The sequence below is a fragment of the Gadus chalcogrammus genome, chromosome 18, assembly GCF_026213295.1.
Source record: "Gadus chalcogrammus isolate NIFS_2021 chromosome 18, NIFS_Gcha_1.0, whole genome shotgun sequence".
In the NCBI taxonomy this organism is placed as follows: Eukaryota; Metazoa; Chordata; class Actinopteri; order Gadiformes; family Gadidae; genus Gadus; species Gadus chalcogrammus.
Genome location: NC_079429.1, coordinates 2,605,520 through 2,625,703, shown reverse-complemented (window position 1 = coordinate 2,625,703; position 20,184 = coordinate 2,605,520). Strand labels below are relative to the sequence as shown.

Here is a 20,184-nt window from a genome sequence, read left to right as displayed (position 1 = left end):
ACATATACTCATAATTCATTGCTTTTTATATTAATAAAAAAAATATTGACTTCTGAGTTCTTCTAACCGTGTGATGAGAGTTCACATTTCTAAACCCAATCTACTTGAAATAATATATAGAGCTCTCTCAGCATATTTTATATTATCAGCCTCCTATTCGGCACCACACACTCACACACATGCACACACGCACTCACACACACAGACACCCGAGAACAGGAAGTGAGAGAAAAAGATAGGGACATGTTCAGGGGAACGTGACAAAATAAAAGGTTCAGCGGCTACTTCTCTTGCGTTGGATAGACGCGCTCCGGAGCGCATTGATGCTTCAAAGGCACTGCCTTTTGGTTGCTCTCTCCTACCTGACATAAAAGAAGCCTTTGGACTGATTAACTCCAGGTACTTTTAAATACTTTTTCCCGTCATCTGAAATATTTGAAATATGCTTGCAGCACACCACTGTGCTTTGATTTAAATGCAACGAACACATACTACCAGTTTACTACCGTTGGTGACTGTTACCTCTGTCAATTTCGCCTAATTTTCAATTCACCACTGCAATGTGACAGTGTATTAGCTTCATTGAGATTGGGATATTTCAATTATGTTTTGATTGTTTAAATAGTTGTTTGATTATTTTAAGTTGAAAGTAGACCGATATCCAACCAACAGGAAACCATTCGGAAAGGCATTGAAACGAGTTACCGGCTACTACCATTACATTTTAAATGTTCCACTGTGCTTTGATTTAAATGCAGCAAACACATGCTACCAGTTTACTACCAGTGACTGTTATCCCTGTGATGTGAATATCACCTAATTTTCAATTTACCACTGCTAATTTTCAATTTACCACTGCAATGTGATAGTGCATTAGCTTCATTGAGATTGGGATATTTCAATTATGTTTTGATTTTTTAAATAGTTTTTTTTAAGTTGACGGTAGGCCGATATCCAACTATGCAACAGGAAACCATTCAGAAAGGCATTGAAACAAGTTACATGCTCCTACCATTAAATAAAAAAACATTCTAAATGTTCGAAGCAGGGTGACTTGGATGTAGTCACTTGGAACTAGTCTAGACATTTGAACCGCACACACACACACACAGACACACCCACATACACACACGGACAGACACACAGACAAACAGACAGACAGGCAACCCCCTCCCCCCTCCCCCACACACACCTACACATACACCCACACACAGAAACACACACACACTCCTGGCTTTTATGAGAATAAAAAGAAGTAAAAGCTGCTCTGATTGGCTGGGAGAATGCAGAGTGCCTTGTATGGGAAGTGTGGTAAGGCACAATGTGACGTTGACGTTGATGTCAGTCACTGCTGCTGCACGCTTCCTGTTTCGTGGTCGACCTGTCTGTCTGTTCGTTTAGGTTAACGGCCTTGACATTTAGGCCATGACTGCTCACCGAATCTGGGTAGTTCCTGTGACTTTCATACTGTACGGAGAAACCTGGGACCCATTGTTGTTTCGTTTCTAGCGTGTCCGCCCCTCGACTCAAATATCCTCAAAGTGTATCATCTCCCCTGATCAGCATGCATTCCTGACGTCACAAACGTCACAGGCAATGGGGAGCGGGGTGGGGGGTAGACAGACAGGTGACAAACCAGGTGCACGAACCGGGCAGTACGAGAAAAACTAGTCTCAAAACATTCTACGTCTTGTTGCCATCGCTCACTCATTCCATCCCCCTATTTTCTGCTCAGCTCCAGGATGGCGAACCTGGAGCCCCCGGCCCGGCAGTAGCCCACAGCGAGTGGGGGAGGGGGGGGCAGAGGTGCGGTCAACATGGAGCAGGTGGAGGTGGAGCACGGGTACGAGTACACTACCAGGGACGGCCTCCGGGTGGCCATCCTGCCCCGGGAACGCTACCTTCTGGTCGCCAAGACCAGCGACCACTGGTGGCACGTGAGCAAGGACCCGAGCAGCAAGCCTTTCTACATCCCAGCGCAGTATGTGAAGGGGTGCGCGTCCCCAGGCGACGGTCCTTGGGGCACGGGGCTCGATGCCAGGCCTCCGACGGAGAGTCTGGGTGGAAGTGAACCGTTGGATGAGTCGTCAGACCTGGGGCCGATGGGAGGGCCTGCAGGGGATGCCTGGCCGTCCCCTCTGGATGAGGAGTTCACGAGCCCTGTGCACCCCAGGACACGAGGAGCAGGAGGAGCAGCAGCAGGAGGAGGAGGAGCAGGAGGAGGAGCAGGAGAAGGAGGAGGAGGAGGAGGAGTAGGAGAAGGAGGAGGAGGAGGAGGAGGAGCAGCAGGAGGAGGAGGAGGAGGAGCAGGAGAAGGAGAAGGAGGAGGAGCAGCAGGAGAAGGAGGAGGAGGAGGAAGAGGAGGAGTAGGAGGAGGAGGAGCAGCAGTAGGAGGAGGAGGAGGAGGAGGAGTAGGAGGAGAGGGAGATGGAACCTCTAGCAGTCTTACAGAAAGAATCCCAACAATAATGATGGGAGGAAGCAGTTTCCCAGAAAGCCAGACATTAGCCTCAGGGCATCCAGGCTCTGACAACTTGCTGGTGGTCGGTTCAACTCCTCCTGTGCCAAACTCAGAAGAAGGAAGTTCTCAGCCACACACAGGGAACTCACACAATCAGAGGCCACTGCCCCCGAGCGCGAAACACACAGCCGGTGGCGATGTTTCAGAGCCCAACGTGTCAAACAGCTCAGATCTTAATGAGATGTTGCCAAAGCAAAAACCAAACAGCCCTTCTTCAGACCTCCCAGTAGAGAAGATATCGATCCCCCTTGCTCCTAATAGCACTTCCATGTCAACAAGGACCCCAGACAACGGCGACAATAATAAAACGGATATCGATCCAAACAACCTGGTAAGATTATTTTGCTTTTTTAATTAATTACAACGATCCACTAGGTAACGTCGACCAGGAGGAAAGACATACAGAAAGGAATTTACATAGCTAGAAATAAATGACAGTGGAATATAAACACTGCTAATTTGTACCACTAGGGGGAGCTATTGAACAAGAAACCCTACCTAGATAACGCATAGCGGTTTTTACACTACATTACCTAAAAACTAATACAACTCATTCTTATTATGATAAATAAATCGTAAAGAAAGGTAATCTATCATTTAAATGGGTAGAAAAGGGTGTTCCGCCCAGTCTTTGGTTGTGCCATACAGGAGGATTTAACTTGGATTGCCGCAGTGGAGAGTTCATAGGATTTGTGCCAGCTCATCAACATATGAATGCATGCCCGTCCCTCCATGCATGCCATTGCCAGTGCCAAGGGGTGACCGTGCCCCATTGAATGGCTCAGTGGATGCGCTATCCCCGTAGATGCAGTTGATCCAAGACCCCCAGTTTGGTTCGGCGAAAGTTTCTGCTGCTATGGACTTTGGAGTTGTTTGACAATGGCGTCGTGTATGTATCGCATCCTAGCTACCTGAATGGCATGATGACAGCGTGTGTTTGTGTTGAGTTAAGTCAGTGATCTTATTTGAAGACCTGGCGCAGCGCCACTCAAACAGTCACTCATTGATTTTTGAGCAAACGAAAAGTGTATCTTGCATTGCTGCAGGCGAGCCGGTGAGTACAAGTCTGAGGGAACACAACCACCTCCAGAACAGGTTATAAACAGGTCGGGTCGGCTCTCCCCAGGCTGGCGAGGGGGGAAAGCAAGGGGTTAATCCGAGACTTGACGGCCACTCCCAACCTCCAACTTCCAGCTGCTACCAGGTTGCCTGAGCAGCGGCGATGACGTGAGTGGGAATTATTGTCGTACCCGCGGGAACGCCATGAGAACACTTCTTAAATATAGTTTATTCCGTGGGGATTTTGATGTGGGGATGTATCAGGGACAATCGTAGGCATTACAAAGGACCGTCTCCCCTCCCGGTAAGTAAATTAATGCAAAGTTTCGTGCAGTTCTTCCGCACCTGTTGCACATTGACGTGACGTCCTTCCCCGACGAATCAGGTCGGAGGAGCGGGTTGTTTATGCAGGCCGGGTGCCTACTGGTGGACTGGGCTGTGGGTCGGTCGGTGTAACATGTAGTCCGACAGACACCTAGGAAACCCTCACATCGCCGTGACCTTGTGTACGATAACTCACCACAGCACAAACAGGCCTTCTAGTCACCTTTCAGGAAGTCGGATGTTGTTGTCCCTGCTAAAAAAAATCATCATGGCTCTGAGTCGAGCACCTTTTGTTTTTATGCGTCCATTTTCACGGAGGTATGAATGAATGAATGAATGAATGAATGAATGAATAAATGAATGAACCCCCTCTCTGGACACGAAGCGGCCGCAACTCATGCGGACGTGAGAGGACCGCTCAAGTGTAGCAATTATTCACCTACAATGGAGGGCCATCCCCATGGTTACGTGTGGGTCTTCGGCCACGCAGAACAACCAGGGTATGTGTGTGTGTCTGTGGGTGGCGGAGGGGACTAGCAATTAACTGAAATGTGGGCCACTAAGTGGGCAGGGAGGGAGAGGGAGCCGGGCATGGAGAGAGGAGGAGGAGGGGGAGGCGTCACTTCGATTCAGGATGTTTGGTTCACTGCTGAGGATGGAAGACGGATTATTTTGGAGCCATGACAGAATATCAGAAGCGGAACTATTAGTTGGAGAGTTTGGAAGATTAACAAATTCTTCATTAGTAGATCTTCTAATTTCCTGCATTCCTGGTTCAGAGTTGTCATCCTAAACGAGATGGGACACACGTGTGATGTTATTCACATGCTATGAACGAGGTCGATATAAGATTACATCTCCTAACATGTATCAGGGCTTCTTCTAAAAGGCTTGTTAATGGGTCGATAATGGGAACCTGGCCCCAACGGCAAGAGCTCCACCACATTGTAAGACTTTGAATAGTTCTGCATCGGTATGGCCTGGTCTGGTCCGATGATGATGACGATGATGATGGTGATGATAGATACTTTGTTCATCTCCTTGGGGAAATTCAGGTATCAGTGTTTCTCCCAGCACTGTATGGTTAAGGCGGCTGCCTTAACAACAATAGGGCCATGCCTTGACTACCAATGTATAAAAATAATAATAATAAATAATACATATATAGGCCTATATATATATATATATATATATATATATATATATATATATATATATATATAATTATTACAAAAAATAAAGATAATTAATGCATTGGTGATAATGTTCAAAACGATAGTCGTGCGACCTGACCCCCCCCCCCCCCCCCCCCACAAAGTCAGTCAACAGACAGGACAGTTGTCGAACAACCAAATGGACAAACAGTAAAAGTCAAGCAAATGAGTCAATAAAAAGTAAGCAATATTGCTCATAATTGAAATTTCCTATAAGGAGGTAGATATAAATGAATAAATATTATGCAATTGCACAGTGTCAAGTGTGAGGCGGTGAGCGTGGCTTATGCAGGCTCCATGGAGCAGGTACGAGTAGTCACCAGTCAAACACTTGCAGTAGCTACGCTGAGTTTAACTGCCTGTCTGTTCCAGCTCGTCAGACGGATCTTGCACTGTGTCACCGTGTATTTTCTCCGCTTTATGAGACGCAAAGGAAACTTTAGCAGCAGCAGAGGGCATTTCTGCTGTGTGTAGCGTTGTTCTTGAGGCAAACAAATTTTGCAAAGAAACTGCTCCAACAGGTAATGCTAAAAAGTGCACAGTGCACCACTGCCGTTTTTTCCATTCGTACTTTTAGCGTTGCCGAGCCCTGCCGTGCCGCGCTGATTTGCGTTCCCAACGCAAGTCCAAACGCGCCGAGCCCCGCCCGAGACGCCCCGGCCCCGGTTCTCCTCTGACGAACCCGGGCCAGGTTGGTTCAAGGGTTGGAGATGTGGGAGAGTTACTTTAGAGGTCTAGATATGCGTGCTGTTCTCTCCAATGGTTGATTGAGAGAAAACATTTTGTTCGTAGTGGGCAAAGTATTTTTTTTGTTGTTTTATGATTACCTTGGGATGGATATAATATGTTCATGGTCTACTTGGAGATTTAGTTATGTTGGATGTTGAAGTATGCAAAAAAGGGATGACGTGTCCACCTGATCTAAAATGATCATGTTTGGTGGAGTAGTCGTTAATTTAGTAAGTTAGTTATTGGAGGTAGTTCTTGTGGTGTCTTGTGTCTTTGCTTGTAATGATTTTTATATATATTATTATGATGGATTATACTGTAGGGAGGATTCAGACACAAATCAAATCATACAATTATGTATGATATGTGTCATCCGAGATTAAGGAAACCAGCTAAATGGAAACACTGGCTGCTCCATCAACAAAGATACAGACAGTATGTTCTCCTTTTTAAACATCCTCACTGTTTGGCTTTGTGTTATGAATCACTATATTCTGAGGAGCCCGGGTTGCCAGATATGAAACAAATTGGCCAACAAACACAGTGTACTCCAGCCATGGAACCAAGAATAAGTTATTTTTGAAAGAGCTCCATGAGGAGAGCTGTGCTAGAACACCGGTTAATCTTTCCATTGGAAAAACACTGGTCCATCATTCAAATGCCAAGAATGATTATGAGACTGATGCCACATGAGCTGGTTTATTATTTACCAACAGTAAATAAAGTGCAGCCATATGCATCAGCTGGCATTCATCAACTTACAGTTTTGCACTGGTCATCGCTGGTCAATGTAAAAATTGATAATTTTCTAAACCTGGCAACCCACGTGAGCTACTGCTCTGGGGGTGAGGGGGGCGTGGCCGAGCCCGCCCTCCGCTTTTGGGACTGCAGTCCCCATTTCAAACGCTGGGGGTCATTGTAACATATTTTTCCCGTTCAGCCTTCTATATCATTTGTTATTCGCTTCCTAGAGGCCACCATTCACGCGCTTACCGCTAGATTTTACTAATTTCAGTTGACACTCATTACAAGCCCTGCCCTAACCACAGGGAACTTCTGCCTCTCTGGCGTTTGGAAGGGTTTGAGTTTCAACTTTCATTGGGAAGTCCCATTTAACCTCAATAATACCCACCCGTTGACCACATTTGACACGATTGTGGGCATACAATTCTAGTTTGAAATTATTCACACTTTCAATTTATTATAAAGAAGCCCTCTCCTAGCCTCCTTCCATTCAGACATATTGACCGATATTTACTTAAAGAGATGGAGATACTGGGCTTCCCTTTCTGGGAAGGGTTAGGCCTATAGCTACTAGAGCCACTCATATAGTTACACATTGTGGTGCACGCATAATAAAACCCAGTGAAAAACAAAAGGAAAAGGCACCCACCATATGATGAGTGACACATTGTCTGCTCCCACAACACACACTTCCCTCACACACACGCACGCACACACACACAGACACAGACACAGACACACCTCCCACACACAGAAAAAGCAACACAGTTTCGGTCTTCTTCATTTCCTGTTGCCCTGTCCTCCCACTTTCAGTAGTAAGACTAGGGATAGCGAATATGGGTCACAGGCACTGATGCAGTGGTAATGGCATCTGAGGAAGAGTTTTCATGAAAAGTTACTAAGAATTTGAAAAAAACTTCATCTGTAACCTTAAAATTAACCTTACATTTTCGGTAGGTACGATTTGGAGAGTTGTCAAAGCAAGAGAGCATAATGTTTTTTTATTTTTAAGCACTGGATTCAAGAATCTTTGATTGACAGGCACGATGGATGCACGAAATGAGCCAGGAGTGGGCGAATATTAAACTGGCGCACAGTCAATTGAAACAGAGCATTTCACTCACTAACCGATGGCAGGTGGCTGTGCCAATACTAACAGGTTACACTCAAATTGAAGGTCTTACATCTTGCCTACAGCAGCTTTAACCTTGACCTAACCTTAACCATAGCCTTAACCAGTTGGTCCCCTGGAGTTTCACCAATGGCTGTGGTTAAAGGAGTGTATGATGTAGAATCTCTGTGCGAACTATGACATCATGGAAATGCCTTCTAAATGCTACCTGGGTGGGGAAATGGAATGCAGAACTCAAAACAAAGTGGTGCGTTGTCATGGTTTACACTGAATCTAGTCGGATTCAACCGACCCGCCTGCTGTATTGTCTGATTAAATGACTACCCATGTGATTAAGTAATCTGGCCTAAATATTTCAGCTGCAAGCTAATAACTCCAGAGATACAGTCCACCTTGTTTGTAAATAGTACAGGCCTTACATCAGAGAGCATCATGGGATTTTTCGTTGGTGATACTCCGTTATATTGAGTCGAATCAAGGGGAGTGCTGTCGAAATCTTAATCAACGTACATTGACAAAGTTTTAGGCCATTGAAAAGGTTGTTTTTACCACGGCTGGCATGAGAAACATTGGGACAGTTTCCCCTAATGACGAACCATTTCACGATTAATTATTAAACAATGACCAAAAGACTGACGCCTTACATAATAACTAACATTACAATGCTTCCATGCTTCCAAAATGGAGGCGATCAGATTCACATGCCCTATAGTGCATTCCTCCATATCAGTGCCATCACTGTAACACTTAAAGGCCAAAAAAGGAAACTAGTATAGTTTCAGTATCGTCTTGTTCAAAATGGGATAGATATGACTTTTTATTCTAAGTTGACCTCCTGGCCTTGAGAGCTGAAGTTGTTCATTTTTTCCCCCACTGTGACCGTGTGATATATTGCTTCCCTTTTCATTAAATATTGAGTAATTTGGTTCTTAAGGATCATACTTCTATTCCTCAGAGGCAACTGCCAAAGTAGCAGAAAACTGAGTGTAAGTAGTGACTTCTGCTTTTGTGATGACACCCACTCTTTAGGAGAAAAAAAAAAAATTCTCCCTATGTTATGAAAACGGTAATTTCTCCAAGTGCATTTAGGTTCACAATTCTTCTCCATGCCAACGTTTCCTTTTCCTGTAATTAGGGTTAAACGGATGTAATTTTCCACTCATACATACATAAACAACAACAGACACACATGCACACAAACACACACACACACAAACACACACACAATATATGTTCCCTCACACATACTCCCACTCATGCACACACCCGTACTTACACACACGTTCACACTCATGCTTACACATCCAACCACATATACATTCAAACACACACACACACACACACACACACACACACACACACACACACACACACACACACACACACACACACACACACACGCGCGCAGGCTCATACTCACACCCCCACTACCCATCAGGGAGCTTATCTCCGTCGCGGCGCACAGAGAGCACAGTCAGTTCTCCTTTCTAGCGCTGGGGCTGCACGCTACCACAGCTGCTGCTCTGCGGACGGAGGATCTGTGAAGGTTGTTTGCACGGTCGGGGCGCCGTCCGGTACAGCTCAGCCCGGCGCAGACGCTCACTAGAGGGGTCTCGGCCCCGCCGCGACGGCCCGTCCCTCCGGTAGTCGCATGGCCGTTGTCGCCGTCGGGACGCCCCAAACCAATATGATGGATTTGTATTCCGGGGTCTGGCCGAGCCATCGGGGCGCCAGGGGTGCCCTGCCTGCGCCCCTGAGATCGCAGGTAAGGGTCGGACTCGGGTTCCCCCGACCGCGAGGTCTTTGTACGGGGGGGGCAACAGACGCGGGTCCTGACGGGGGACCGGTCCACTGCGCTGGTGTGAACTGAACGGTGTCGTTCAGTAATTTTGTCTTTGTTGTGTGCAAAGTTCAATGCCTCGTTGTGAAAGGAGGGCTTCCTGTTTTGATCGAGTGTCGAGTAACGTTTCGGTGCTTTTAGGGCAAGTGCACTGCCGGTGTAAAGCAGAAACGGAGGTACTTGTTCTCGAGATCGCCTCATCTGAACAACCTCACACCCGGCACCGGACCGCACACCCTCACCCTTTGGCCCTGAGCGATACCATGCAGTGTGAGGTCGATCAGATAAACATCTGTCCAGAACTTCAGGACAGACGTGCATGCGTACAGAAACATGGACTCCTCTTTTAATAGTTTGATTATAGTACACACATATACTGCAAGGTTCTTTTTACCTAAAGCAATGCACAGTGCTGTTTGTAAACAGATGTCATGTGTGGATGCTGCTTTCACGTGATGCAAGTCGTCAGGGGTAGTTAAGAGTAGTTAGAAACTAGATGATAGTTGTACTCAAATGTGTGATACTTCAGTGTCATTCATGGAACTACATCGCTTCAGATGGTGAGGGCTCAGAGGGGGAAACATAATCGTTGTGTTGCGTTGTTGCATTGGTGCGCAGCGTTTAAACAGAAATACTGTGATGCATGGCCTTGTATTTGAATCAGAGGAATGTGATTTGGTTACATATTCTGACTCAGTTTTCTCTTCTGAGTTTGCATATTACAGGCACTATTCAATGGTTACATTCCATATTGCACATTTATTTCCATATGTAATTTCTGAGATTCAGAATAGCGAAGTTGACAGGAAATGTGATCTAGGGCATATGGCCCGATAAGGACAGACTTGAACCGAAGAATCATAACAAATATGCCTCGAACCACATTTTCAGTGAGATCTAAAATCCATATTTCAACCAACAAACTATGATCAACCTTAGCTTATGCATACAGCAAAGGTCAGAAAATGCTCTGATTATCATTTACACTATTTGACATAAATTGCCGGTCGAAATCATGATCAATTTCAATGCTTATTTCCTTGTACACTCTCAACACGCACACACAAACACACTGCTTATGTGACGATCTGTCTTCACTTCAATGTTGTGAACAGGAAAGTATGTTGGGTGTGGCTGATAAGTATAGCATCCAGAGCAGTTGCAGCATTGCACATCAATACCGTGCGTATCCATGCAATGCATGATCAGAGCGGTTTGTACACCACCATCCAATAGTATCTATCAGTCTATCAGAGCATTATTATTTATTTCTTTTTCTTATTTTATGGATATGTCACATAAAAGGAATTTGTTCTGGTATGTTGGCAAGCAGTGGCCTGGGAACCAGACGAAACTGCAAACTCGTGTTTTATTTGCTCTGGCGTTTGCGTGTAGTCTGTCGCCCCCTCTCCCCCTGATCCCCGTTCAGACAGATTTCCATCATACCTGCCCCGGGTCGGCCAATCAGAACCCCTAGTTTGAAGTGTGCATGCAGAGAGGTTTCAGTATGATCAGTGACTCCAGCAGGGCTCTGGATAGGTAGGCATATGTGTGTATGACATCTGTATCTATATTTATATCCACAGCAAATAGCGTCAAGCATGCATTTATTGGGCATAAATATTCAAGCTCATACAGCTGCCTTCACTTTGTATATTGTTTGGGTTTCATAATACTGTGGCTTCTGTTCTACACAATCAAATATACAGGCTAGTTTATATTATTTAGTCACTTGCTGCCCTACATTTAGCATAAAGACATTCATGAGCTTATGCCACGTACAGCTTCATCATTCATTCCTTATTCTTATTTCTAACCCTATTTTGATGTTATCACACAACATTTCTTCAAAGACAATAATGACAATGGAAAAATGCATGGGGGGTTAGTAGAGGGAACATATGGTATGTTTTTAAATACTACTAATTGAATTTGGTGCGCACAACATAATTTCAGATACTTAAAAGATAAAAAGATGTATTTCTGTTATGTCTAGCATGGCTGCAGTGGCACTCGCCGTCCAGCGGGGGCGCTTCAACCCCTCCTGGATGCTTGTAGGGCAGTGGTTACATACAGTAGCGTAGGCCTGCGGCGCTATTCAGCTGATCAAAATCTCATGCAGGAGGCACATCTATTCTTAAAAATAATATTATTTATTGTGAGCTGTTGTCCGCTTTACAAAGTTGTAGCACTAGAACAGAGACACAGAAACACATACACACACACACACAGCAAGTGAGAACATGACCTCATGGTAAATGTATTGATTCGTACTAGTATTTAATAGTATTGTTTTTAATCCAAGTTTTTTTTTTCTTTCTAATTCCTCTGCGTACCGCTTGATAGCGCTGGTATACGCTACCATTGTATGAGAACCACTGTATAAACGTGTAAACGTAAAAAAATAGGGTTAGATAATACAAAATAAAATTGTAAATGGATATTAAATAAAGAGTCGGAGAATAAAAAATAAATGTAACAGAAAGTGTAAGTGTGCGTTTTTGCTAAAAGTTATGCAAGTTCAGAGAGCGGTTCTGACTTGAAACCCCTTGCGTTGTGTTTCCCTCCCCCCAGATCAGATCGTTAATAGCCCAGTGCCCACTGGCCCGGAGCAGACCTGGTGGGCGTTCGGTGTGGTTGTTGTTGGGCAAACGTCACACAGGAAAAGAGTAGTTCAGCAGAGCAAGAATGCTGCAACTCTTGTTTCCTCTGTCAGAGTCTAGTCTACTCGTGCTGTCTCGCTCTGCTCTTCTGGTCATTCTATTCCCGGAGTCGCTGTCTGTCTGGCCGGGTGGATCGATTTAGCCCACACGCTGATATTTAGATCAATAATGAAACGTGACAGCTAACTGATCAATTGGAATGATCGCAATGGCATTGAACACAGTGAGCCGCTACTTACAATCAATAAATTATATACATTAATATATATATATTTTTTTTCTATGTAAAGTGCATGAGGCTGCTACCCACTTATATGCAAATGAATTGACCTCCAAATGTGGTCGGTGCTGCATAAGAGCTGTGTTAATGTTCACACTGTCTAACTGAGGGCCTTACCAGGCCACTGAGCGTGACTCTTTTTATAAGGAACAAACCACAGAGAGATGTGTGTCCGTACAACAGGAAGGGAGGGTTGATATAGGCCTGTGTGGGTGGGTGGGTGGGGAGGGGGGGTGGGGGGGGGGGTCCGGATATAGTCCTCTGTGGAGACAGGAGAGAGAGTCGCTTGCTGTATTTAGACGATGGGCTGGTTCACAAAGGAAGAGGTAGGTCGCAGGGCCGTGGCATAGACCGAGTGGGCAGGTCGGCAGCTCTGTATCTGGGTTGTGTGCGTGTGTGCGTGCGTGTGTGCGTGTGTGTGTCGAGGTTGATGGTGATGGTGATGATGATGATGATGATGATGGGTGGGACGTACAGGAAAAACCTTAGTTATCCATTAGTTATGCTGCAGTCACACCTACCATTGGACTGTTGATGTATTTAATTAGGTATACTCAAAGCGTTCCATTGGGGAGCTCAAAGTGTGACAACGACCTGTGTGTGTGTGTGTGCGTGTGTGCGTGGGTGTGTGTGTGTGTGTGTGTGTGCGCGTGCGTGTGCGTGCATGTGGGTTGATACCGAGGACAGCGAAGGGCAAGAGCTAGCATTGGTCACGACGGTATTCGTCAAGCAAATTAGTTGTGATGGGGCAGCTAATGATTTGCCTACAGGATGGGCCGACGGTGCGCACCACAATACCTGGGAGGCGCTGTGGAAGTGGTGGGCTGTCACACCTTCACGAATCACTTTCCTTGACGACATCCAGTGTGTCATTTCAAACGTCACGCAGGATATTATGTTGGCTTACACTCAGACCACGGCGCCGCCATTGTGTTGGTGTCGAGTTGAGAGCACACACTGTCGTTGTCGACAGTTAAGCTCAAAGAGTTGTGACACCTTCATGGTCTTGACGGACGGCCGCAAAACTATTCTTTGGTTCCGCATCATCGGAACGGAAACGCCTGCACGCAAGCACACACGTGCTCCCTCTGACACACAACACACGCACGCGTGCACGCACACCACAACACCACACACACCACACACACACACACACACACACACATGCTCCCTCTGACATGCATGCCTGCACTCAAAAACACACCCATGCTCTCTCTGACACACAACACACACGCACGCATGCACGCACGCACGCACACCACCACACAACACAACACAAAACACACACACACACACACACACACACACACACACACACACACACACACACACACACACAAGCTCTCTCTGACACGCATGCACACACACACACACACTCACAAAGACACACACACACTCACAAAGACACAAACACACTCACAAAGACACACACACACACTCACCCACAACCGCACCCACACTAACCAGCTAGGTAGCATTGTGCTAACGGCGGCGTCTGACCGAGGTCTCTCTGCTCGCGGCCCCCCTACAGCAGGACCATGAGAGGACCTCGGCCGTGTACGTCAACGTAGCGCAACTCCGCCACAGCGCCTCGGAGCCACCGCCGCCGGCGTTGCCCGCGGCCAGCCGCGCGTCGCTGCTCCTGGACCCCGCCGACTGGGAGGTGCACACCGACCGGGACAGCGGGCAGGACTACTACTACCACCCCGCCAGCGGGCAGACCACCTGGGACAACCCCCTGCCGCCGGGCTTCCTCCCGGACGCCGACCCCCTGCTGCCGCCGCCGCCCCCGCAGCCGTACTCCCTGGACCTGCCGTCGCCGCTGCTGCTGCTGTCGCCGGCCGCGTCGTCGGCGTCGTCGTCGGCGCCCACCTCGCCCGCCTGGACCCCCGACTGGGAGCGGCTGGTGGACCCGAGCAGCGGCCGCCCCTACTTCTACAACGCCATGTCGGGGGAGACGTCCTGGGACGAGCCCCTGAGCCCCTACCCCTCCCCCACCGACCCCCCCAGGGCCTTTGAGGACGTGCTGGTGAGGGCTGCTCTACTTTGCCACGGACTCCTGTCTCTTGTTTTAGCCTCACCCCAGGGGGGAGGGGAGGGGAGGGGAGGGGAGGGGCTGGGAATAAAGTCTGGTTTTTAATGGGATTTATCTCGGGTGCGCCTACATTGGAACCGGGACCCAGTTCCTCTGCGAGGCGGAGGGAAGGAGGAGGCGTCCTGCCCTCCTTTAAACGATGACGAGCAGCGCAGTAGATTCATCAACGTATTTAGGGGTTAGCTGCTTGTAGGCAAATACCATCCGCAACACTGAATAAAGCAATATCTTCAAATTTTACAGAGGGACCACGATTAGGAAGATCAACCTTTAGTAAAGGAAGCAACTTGTAGTGGAGGCAGCAACATTTCCGTAGCCTTATAGCAAAATTGCCAGAGTCATATTTTAAGGTTCATCTTGAATTTAGCATCAAAAAACGCCCGAGTCGACTAGATGACTTGCAGTGCAGGGTGATTATCAATGCAGATTGAAAACGTCAAATTTAAGAAGCACCCTGATTGGCTTAGGAAATAGCCAATGAAGCACAGGAAATTAGCAGCATCAGGGGAGTAGAGTTAGGTTAGATATCAGCCAAAATATGACCTAGGCCAGGCCTATTCAACTAGCGGCCCGCGGGCCGAATACGGCCCTTCTTATTTATTTTCTGGCCCGCAAGAGGTTGCGTGTCCAAAATATGTAAGGTCAAAAATTGTTATAATGATGCAATTAGAAGTGAAAAAGAAAGGAATGCGTCTTACAAGTTTATTCCATTTAGCAGTACTATATATATTAAGTTAATACTACTTTAAGTACGATTTACTGGTAGCGATTAATTTACATCATAAGTTTTTGTATGTGTGGCCCATGAACCACCAGTGGTTTTCCTTTTTGGCCCACTTGTTAAGGAGGTTGAATAGCCCTGACCTAGGCAATTATGCCATGAGGCTACAGTTTAGTAGAGGTAACCCCATTTAGTAGAAATAGCAACATGTTGTACAGGCACCAACATTGAGAAGAGTTATCAGCCCATGGATCAGCAACATTTAGCAGACCTACAAACATTGAGTAGAGACGATACAAAGTTATCCATCATTGCTTACAGCTTCCTTCTTCTTGGTGCTGCGTCTAACTCCCCCCCCCCCCCCCCCTCCTCAGCCTCCCTTCCCCGAGGAGGACTACCCCCCCGGGGACTACGCCGAAGACCCTCTGGGGGAGGTGCTGGAGGACCCAGAGGACTCCTTCCCCCAGGAGTTCACCCTCGGCCACGTGACCCCGGCCTCCCTCCCCAGGGCGGCCCTCGACCGCAGCGCCCCCGCCGGCTGGGCCCTCAGCGTGGACCCCGACGGGACCTGGGTCTTCACCAGCGAGCACTCCCAGGAGCAGGTATGGGCGGCCCCCCGGGGGACCTGTGTGCCAGATGTATCGGATGACTGTGCTGCTGGCGGTGCACGCCTTGGCTGTGTGCGGCCCACTTTGACGGCGGTGGTGACCTCGTGCTGTTTCAAAGTGTGTTTTTTTTTAAGCGATGTCGTCATGCTCGGGGTATACAGACGCTAACTAGCTTCTCAGATGTTCCCTCAGTGATGGTACAACAGTGTTTTGTCCGTAAAATTAAAGCGTAGATTATTTTTCCAGTTTAAGATTATCCTGAACGTTGTTTGGGAAATGCAAAGCGTTTGACCTACATTGAGTCCTCCTGAATATATCTTCGTAGAGCCAAGGCTTTTACAATAACAATCCACCCAATTCACCCCAAGTCACCGAACTCTCACTCTTCGCTTCATATTTAGTCCTGTTGGAGAATGAGAGTGTTTTTTAAAGACCTGCTGAGGTCTATTAAAGTGGGGGACTTGTCGTACAGCCAAACCACCAGGTTAACCCATGTATACTGAGGATTTTTGCCTGAGGGTCTGGCAGAAATAGGTGCTGCATAGCTACTATATGTATAATTCCCCTTGTATAAAGAACCATTTGAAACATGAAGAAACCTTTTGTGTACCTTTTGTGGTACTGAGTTGTCGGTTGGATTTGCTGTCGATCCGCTATAGAAAGACGATGCGCACTAAGAAGTTGTGCTAATATGGGAAGTGTGATATGTGTCTTTCCTTGTTGCCCCAAAGTGGATCAAGTCTCTGGACGAGCACGGGCAGACCTACTACTATACAAGGGACGGCTCCAAGTCTCAGTGGCACCTACCCGAGGTAAGACGCCCCTGGTGGGGTTCATAACATTCTAGTGATGTGGTGAGCTTCATAGTGGGCTGTGCTAAGCAGTGCATCCACTGTCTCCATACAATCAGGATTAACAAGGCGACCTGTTAGAGCGTAGAGACGGCTCCACAGAGTTGGGGAGAGGCGTTTTGAAATGACGGTATTCGCTCCTGTCACACTTGCTGTCACCAATTCAAGAAAAATTGGTGGGATGAGATTAGCTCAGACAAAACAGAGATTGTCTAAGTGAGCTCAAGACCAGGCGACGTGTTAAACTAGGTACCTGACGCTGAAAGACAGCACAGGTGTATGACTGATTGTTGCTGTTATCGTTTGAATTTAAACACAAATTCGGTAACATGACTTCACATTACTTTGAGTTTGAAGAATATAAACAGCGGCTCTTCTTGTGTACTTGGAGAAGGGTGGAGGTCATGGCAGCTGGGCTGGAAATGTGAGGAAGAGTCATGTACGATTTGCCTCCTGCTCCCTCTCCCTCCCTCTCCCTCCTTTATTCCACAGGCTCATGTATTTGTAGGCAAAGTAGGGAATGGAGTGGAGGCAGACAGCGTCTTGAAGAACTGGAGGCACACCATGGGTCCTCCGCAGCTCGGCCTGGCCCCAGAGGAAGAGGTGAGCCCCTTTCTGATGCACCCCCTCATTTTCTCTCATCTCTCATTGTCATTTTCTCTCTCCCTCTCTCTCTCGTTCATACTCTCTCTATCTCTCTCTCTCTCTCTCCTTATCTCTCTCGTTCATATCTCTCTCTCTCCGACATTCTCTCTTTCTCTCCATCATTCTCTCTTTCTCTCCTCTCTTTCTTTCTTTCTTTCTTTCTTTCTTTCTTTCTTTCTTTCTTTCTTGCTGGCATGCATTGACACACAAAGCTATGGTATGTTTGTTTGTTTGTTTGTTTGTTTGTTTGTTTGTGTGTGTGTATTCGGACCGGGACATGTATGCTGCACCAAACACGGCCTCCCTCACACGCACACACATAGCTGAGGAAGCACACTTATACACAAAAGTCAATGCACACATTTGTGTACATATTTACATTGCGTCACACCGTGACTCCCATTTGTAGCTGAGCATTGATCAATGCGTCAGATCAAAACTGGAATAACTACAAGTTTGTTTGAATACACCTGGACCGAATACAGAGTCACTCTATGAACGAGCAGCCAGAGGTTTGTTACATGTCTGTGTTATGATTGTTAGTCGGTAGTCAAGTGCATCACAACACACTGATAAGGTCAGGCTCTCCTTCCGTGCACACACACACACACACACACACACACACACACACACACACACACACACACACACACACACACACACACACACACACACACACACACACACACACACACACACACACACTGTACTCCCTTTCCCGCCCGCCCCCTCTCTCTCTCTCTCTCTCTCTCTCTCTCTCTCTCTCTCTCTCTCTCTCTCTCTCTCTCTCTCTCTCTCTCTCTCTCTCTCTCTCTCTCTCTCTCTCTCTGTGTATCTATGTCCTCTGTGTCTCTCATGCTCTCTCTCTCTCTCTCTCCCCCTCCCTCCCTCTCACACACAAACACGCACATGCATAAGGTGTGTCAGTTGAAAGTGGAGGCTTAAGTCAGGCACAAGTACCGTGGGTGAGTCTGTGTATGACACCTGACCCGCCCAGATTTCAGCCGGGACTGCATTCAGTTAAACTGACAGGAAGCACATCTCCCTGCAAAGCAATTGCCCGAAGCTTATATGCCAAAGGAAGGATGACGAGTGATACAGACATGTGTGAACACACAGTATTTAGTGAATCCCAGGGCCAAAGTACAGTGCAGTGGAGGGAATAAACCCTGCTATTATTCTATTACTGCAGCCATTCCTACCATACCGCGATGCAGTGGCGAGTAAGACACACACACAAATCAAATGAATACAAAATAGGAACGAGGACATACCGCTGCATAAGACAGCACAACAAAGTGGTGATGTCATCCTGCTGTCTCTAGCTCTCTCTCTTGCACTCTCTCACTCACTCTCTCTCTCTCTAACTTTCTCTCTATCTCTCTCAAGCTCTCTTTATCTCCCCCTCTCTTTCTCTAGCACTCTCCTATCTCTCTCTGTCTCTCTCTCTCTCTCTCTCTCTCTCTCTCTCTCTCTCTCTCTCTCTCTCTCTCTCTCTCTCTCTCTCTCTTGCTCTCTCAAGCTCTCTTTATCTCCCCCTCTCTTTCTCTAGCACTCTCCTATCTCTCTCTCTCGCTCTCGCTCTCCTCTCCTCTCCTCTCCTCTCTCTATCTCTCTCTCTCTCTCTCTCTCTCTCTCTCTCTCTCTCTCTCACTCTTTCTCTCTCTCTCTCTCTCTCTCTCTCTCTCTCTCTCTCTCTCTCTCTCTCTCTCTCTCTCTCTCTCTCTCTCTCTCTCTCTCTCTCTCTTTGTCTCACTCGCTGGGTAACCTCGTAGTCAGCATCCTGTGTTTGGTCTACCAAACCACACGCGCCCCGCGTTTGGTTGGCAGGGCAGCGTGCCAGCAGATAGACCACACGTGTCAACAGTCACCTGTATGGCTGTAGGGACGTGCTGCGGTACTCCATGTCCCACTCTTCACTTCAAGTCCCATTTACACAGTTTCACTGCAGGTTTTAGACAAATATACTTTTAGACGCTATGACACCTATGACAACCATGACACCTATGAAAACTCTCTCTCTCTGTCTCTCTCTCCTTCCTTCCTTCCTTCCCTCCATCCTTCCTTCGTCCCTACAGAAGTTTTTCCCGGGCCACCGGAGGAACATGTCGGACTACGGCAGCGACACCTCGAGCACGGGCCACTCCCCGGACACCCAGCACCATGTGAGTCCTCCTTAGGCTCCTCCCACTACCATTTACCCCCCCCCTCCCCCCCACCCCCTCAGCCACACACACACACACACAGCCAACAACCCCCCCCATCTGCTGCATTTGGGTCTGATGACACCAATTACACCGGATTATCAACAGCGCCGCAAAAAAACGAGAAAAACAACTGTCCCCATTCATTGTAGCCCACGAATACTATGCCGCTATCTGAATGTTTTTTGTGTGTGTGTGTGTGTGTGTGTGTGTGTGTGTGTGTGTGTGTGTGTGTGTGTGTGTGTGTGTGTGTGTGTGTGTGTGTGTGTGTGTGTGTGTGTGTGTGTGTGTGTGTGTCTGAAGGGCATTGGGTTCAGGCCCTGGAGAGATCCCTACTATCTGACCTGGCGCTGGCTACGTTGTACCGTGGGTTCTTTGGGTTCTGAGTGGTTCCCTCTGAGCTGCGCGGAGCATAGAGAGGAAGCCGTGTCTTCCGTCTATGCTAGCCAGAGGTTGAGAACGGATCGCGTAGCTTTCACTGTGCGTCTTCATTCTGCGGCGGTGCATTAAAGGCACATCATTCCCAGCATGCATTGTATGTGAGTGATATGTCA

At 47.4% G+C, this 20,184-nt stretch overlaps 2 protein-coding genes across 4 annotated transcripts in view; both read left to right on the top strand.

The window, feature by feature from the left end:
- The first annotated feature begins 228 nt into the window (after positions 1 to 228).
- Positions 229 to 2,469, top strand: LOC130371732 (rho GTPase-activating protein 27-like). Its single transcript, XM_056577591.1, has 3 exons — positions 229 to 399; positions 1,736 to 2,202; positions 2,456 to 2,469. The coding sequence occupies exons 2-3, from the start codon at positions 1,818 to 1,820 to the stop codon at positions 2,467 to 2,469; spliced, it is 399 nt and encodes a 132-aa protein (XP_056433566.1). The 5' UTR covers positions 229 to 399; positions 1,736 to 1,817.
- The window catches only part of arhgap27 (Rho GTPase activating protein 27), a 27,668-nt gene continuing 9,893 nt past the window's right edge, over positions 2,410 to 20,184 (top strand). The window contains exons 1-6 of one of the 3 annotated variants that reach the window (XM_056576736.1): positions 2,410 to 2,852; positions 14,038 to 14,535; positions 15,697 to 15,924; positions 16,662 to 16,742; positions 17,274 to 17,384; positions 19,505 to 19,591. In XM_056576736.1, coding sequence (XP_056432711.1) covers positions 2,469 to 2,852; positions 14,038 to 14,535; positions 15,697 to 15,924; positions 16,662 to 16,742; positions 17,274 to 17,384; positions 19,505 to 19,591 — 1,389 coding nt within the window. In that variant the 5' untranslated portion in view covers positions 2,410 to 2,468. Of the gene's footprint in view, positions 2,853 to 2,877; positions 3,885 to 9,181; positions 9,489 to 14,037; positions 14,536 to 15,696; positions 15,925 to 16,661; positions 16,743 to 17,273; positions 17,385 to 19,504; positions 19,592 to 20,184 lie in introns of those variants that run through there. The other 2 variants (XM_056576738.1, XM_056576737.1) reach the window with 2 other exon arrangements.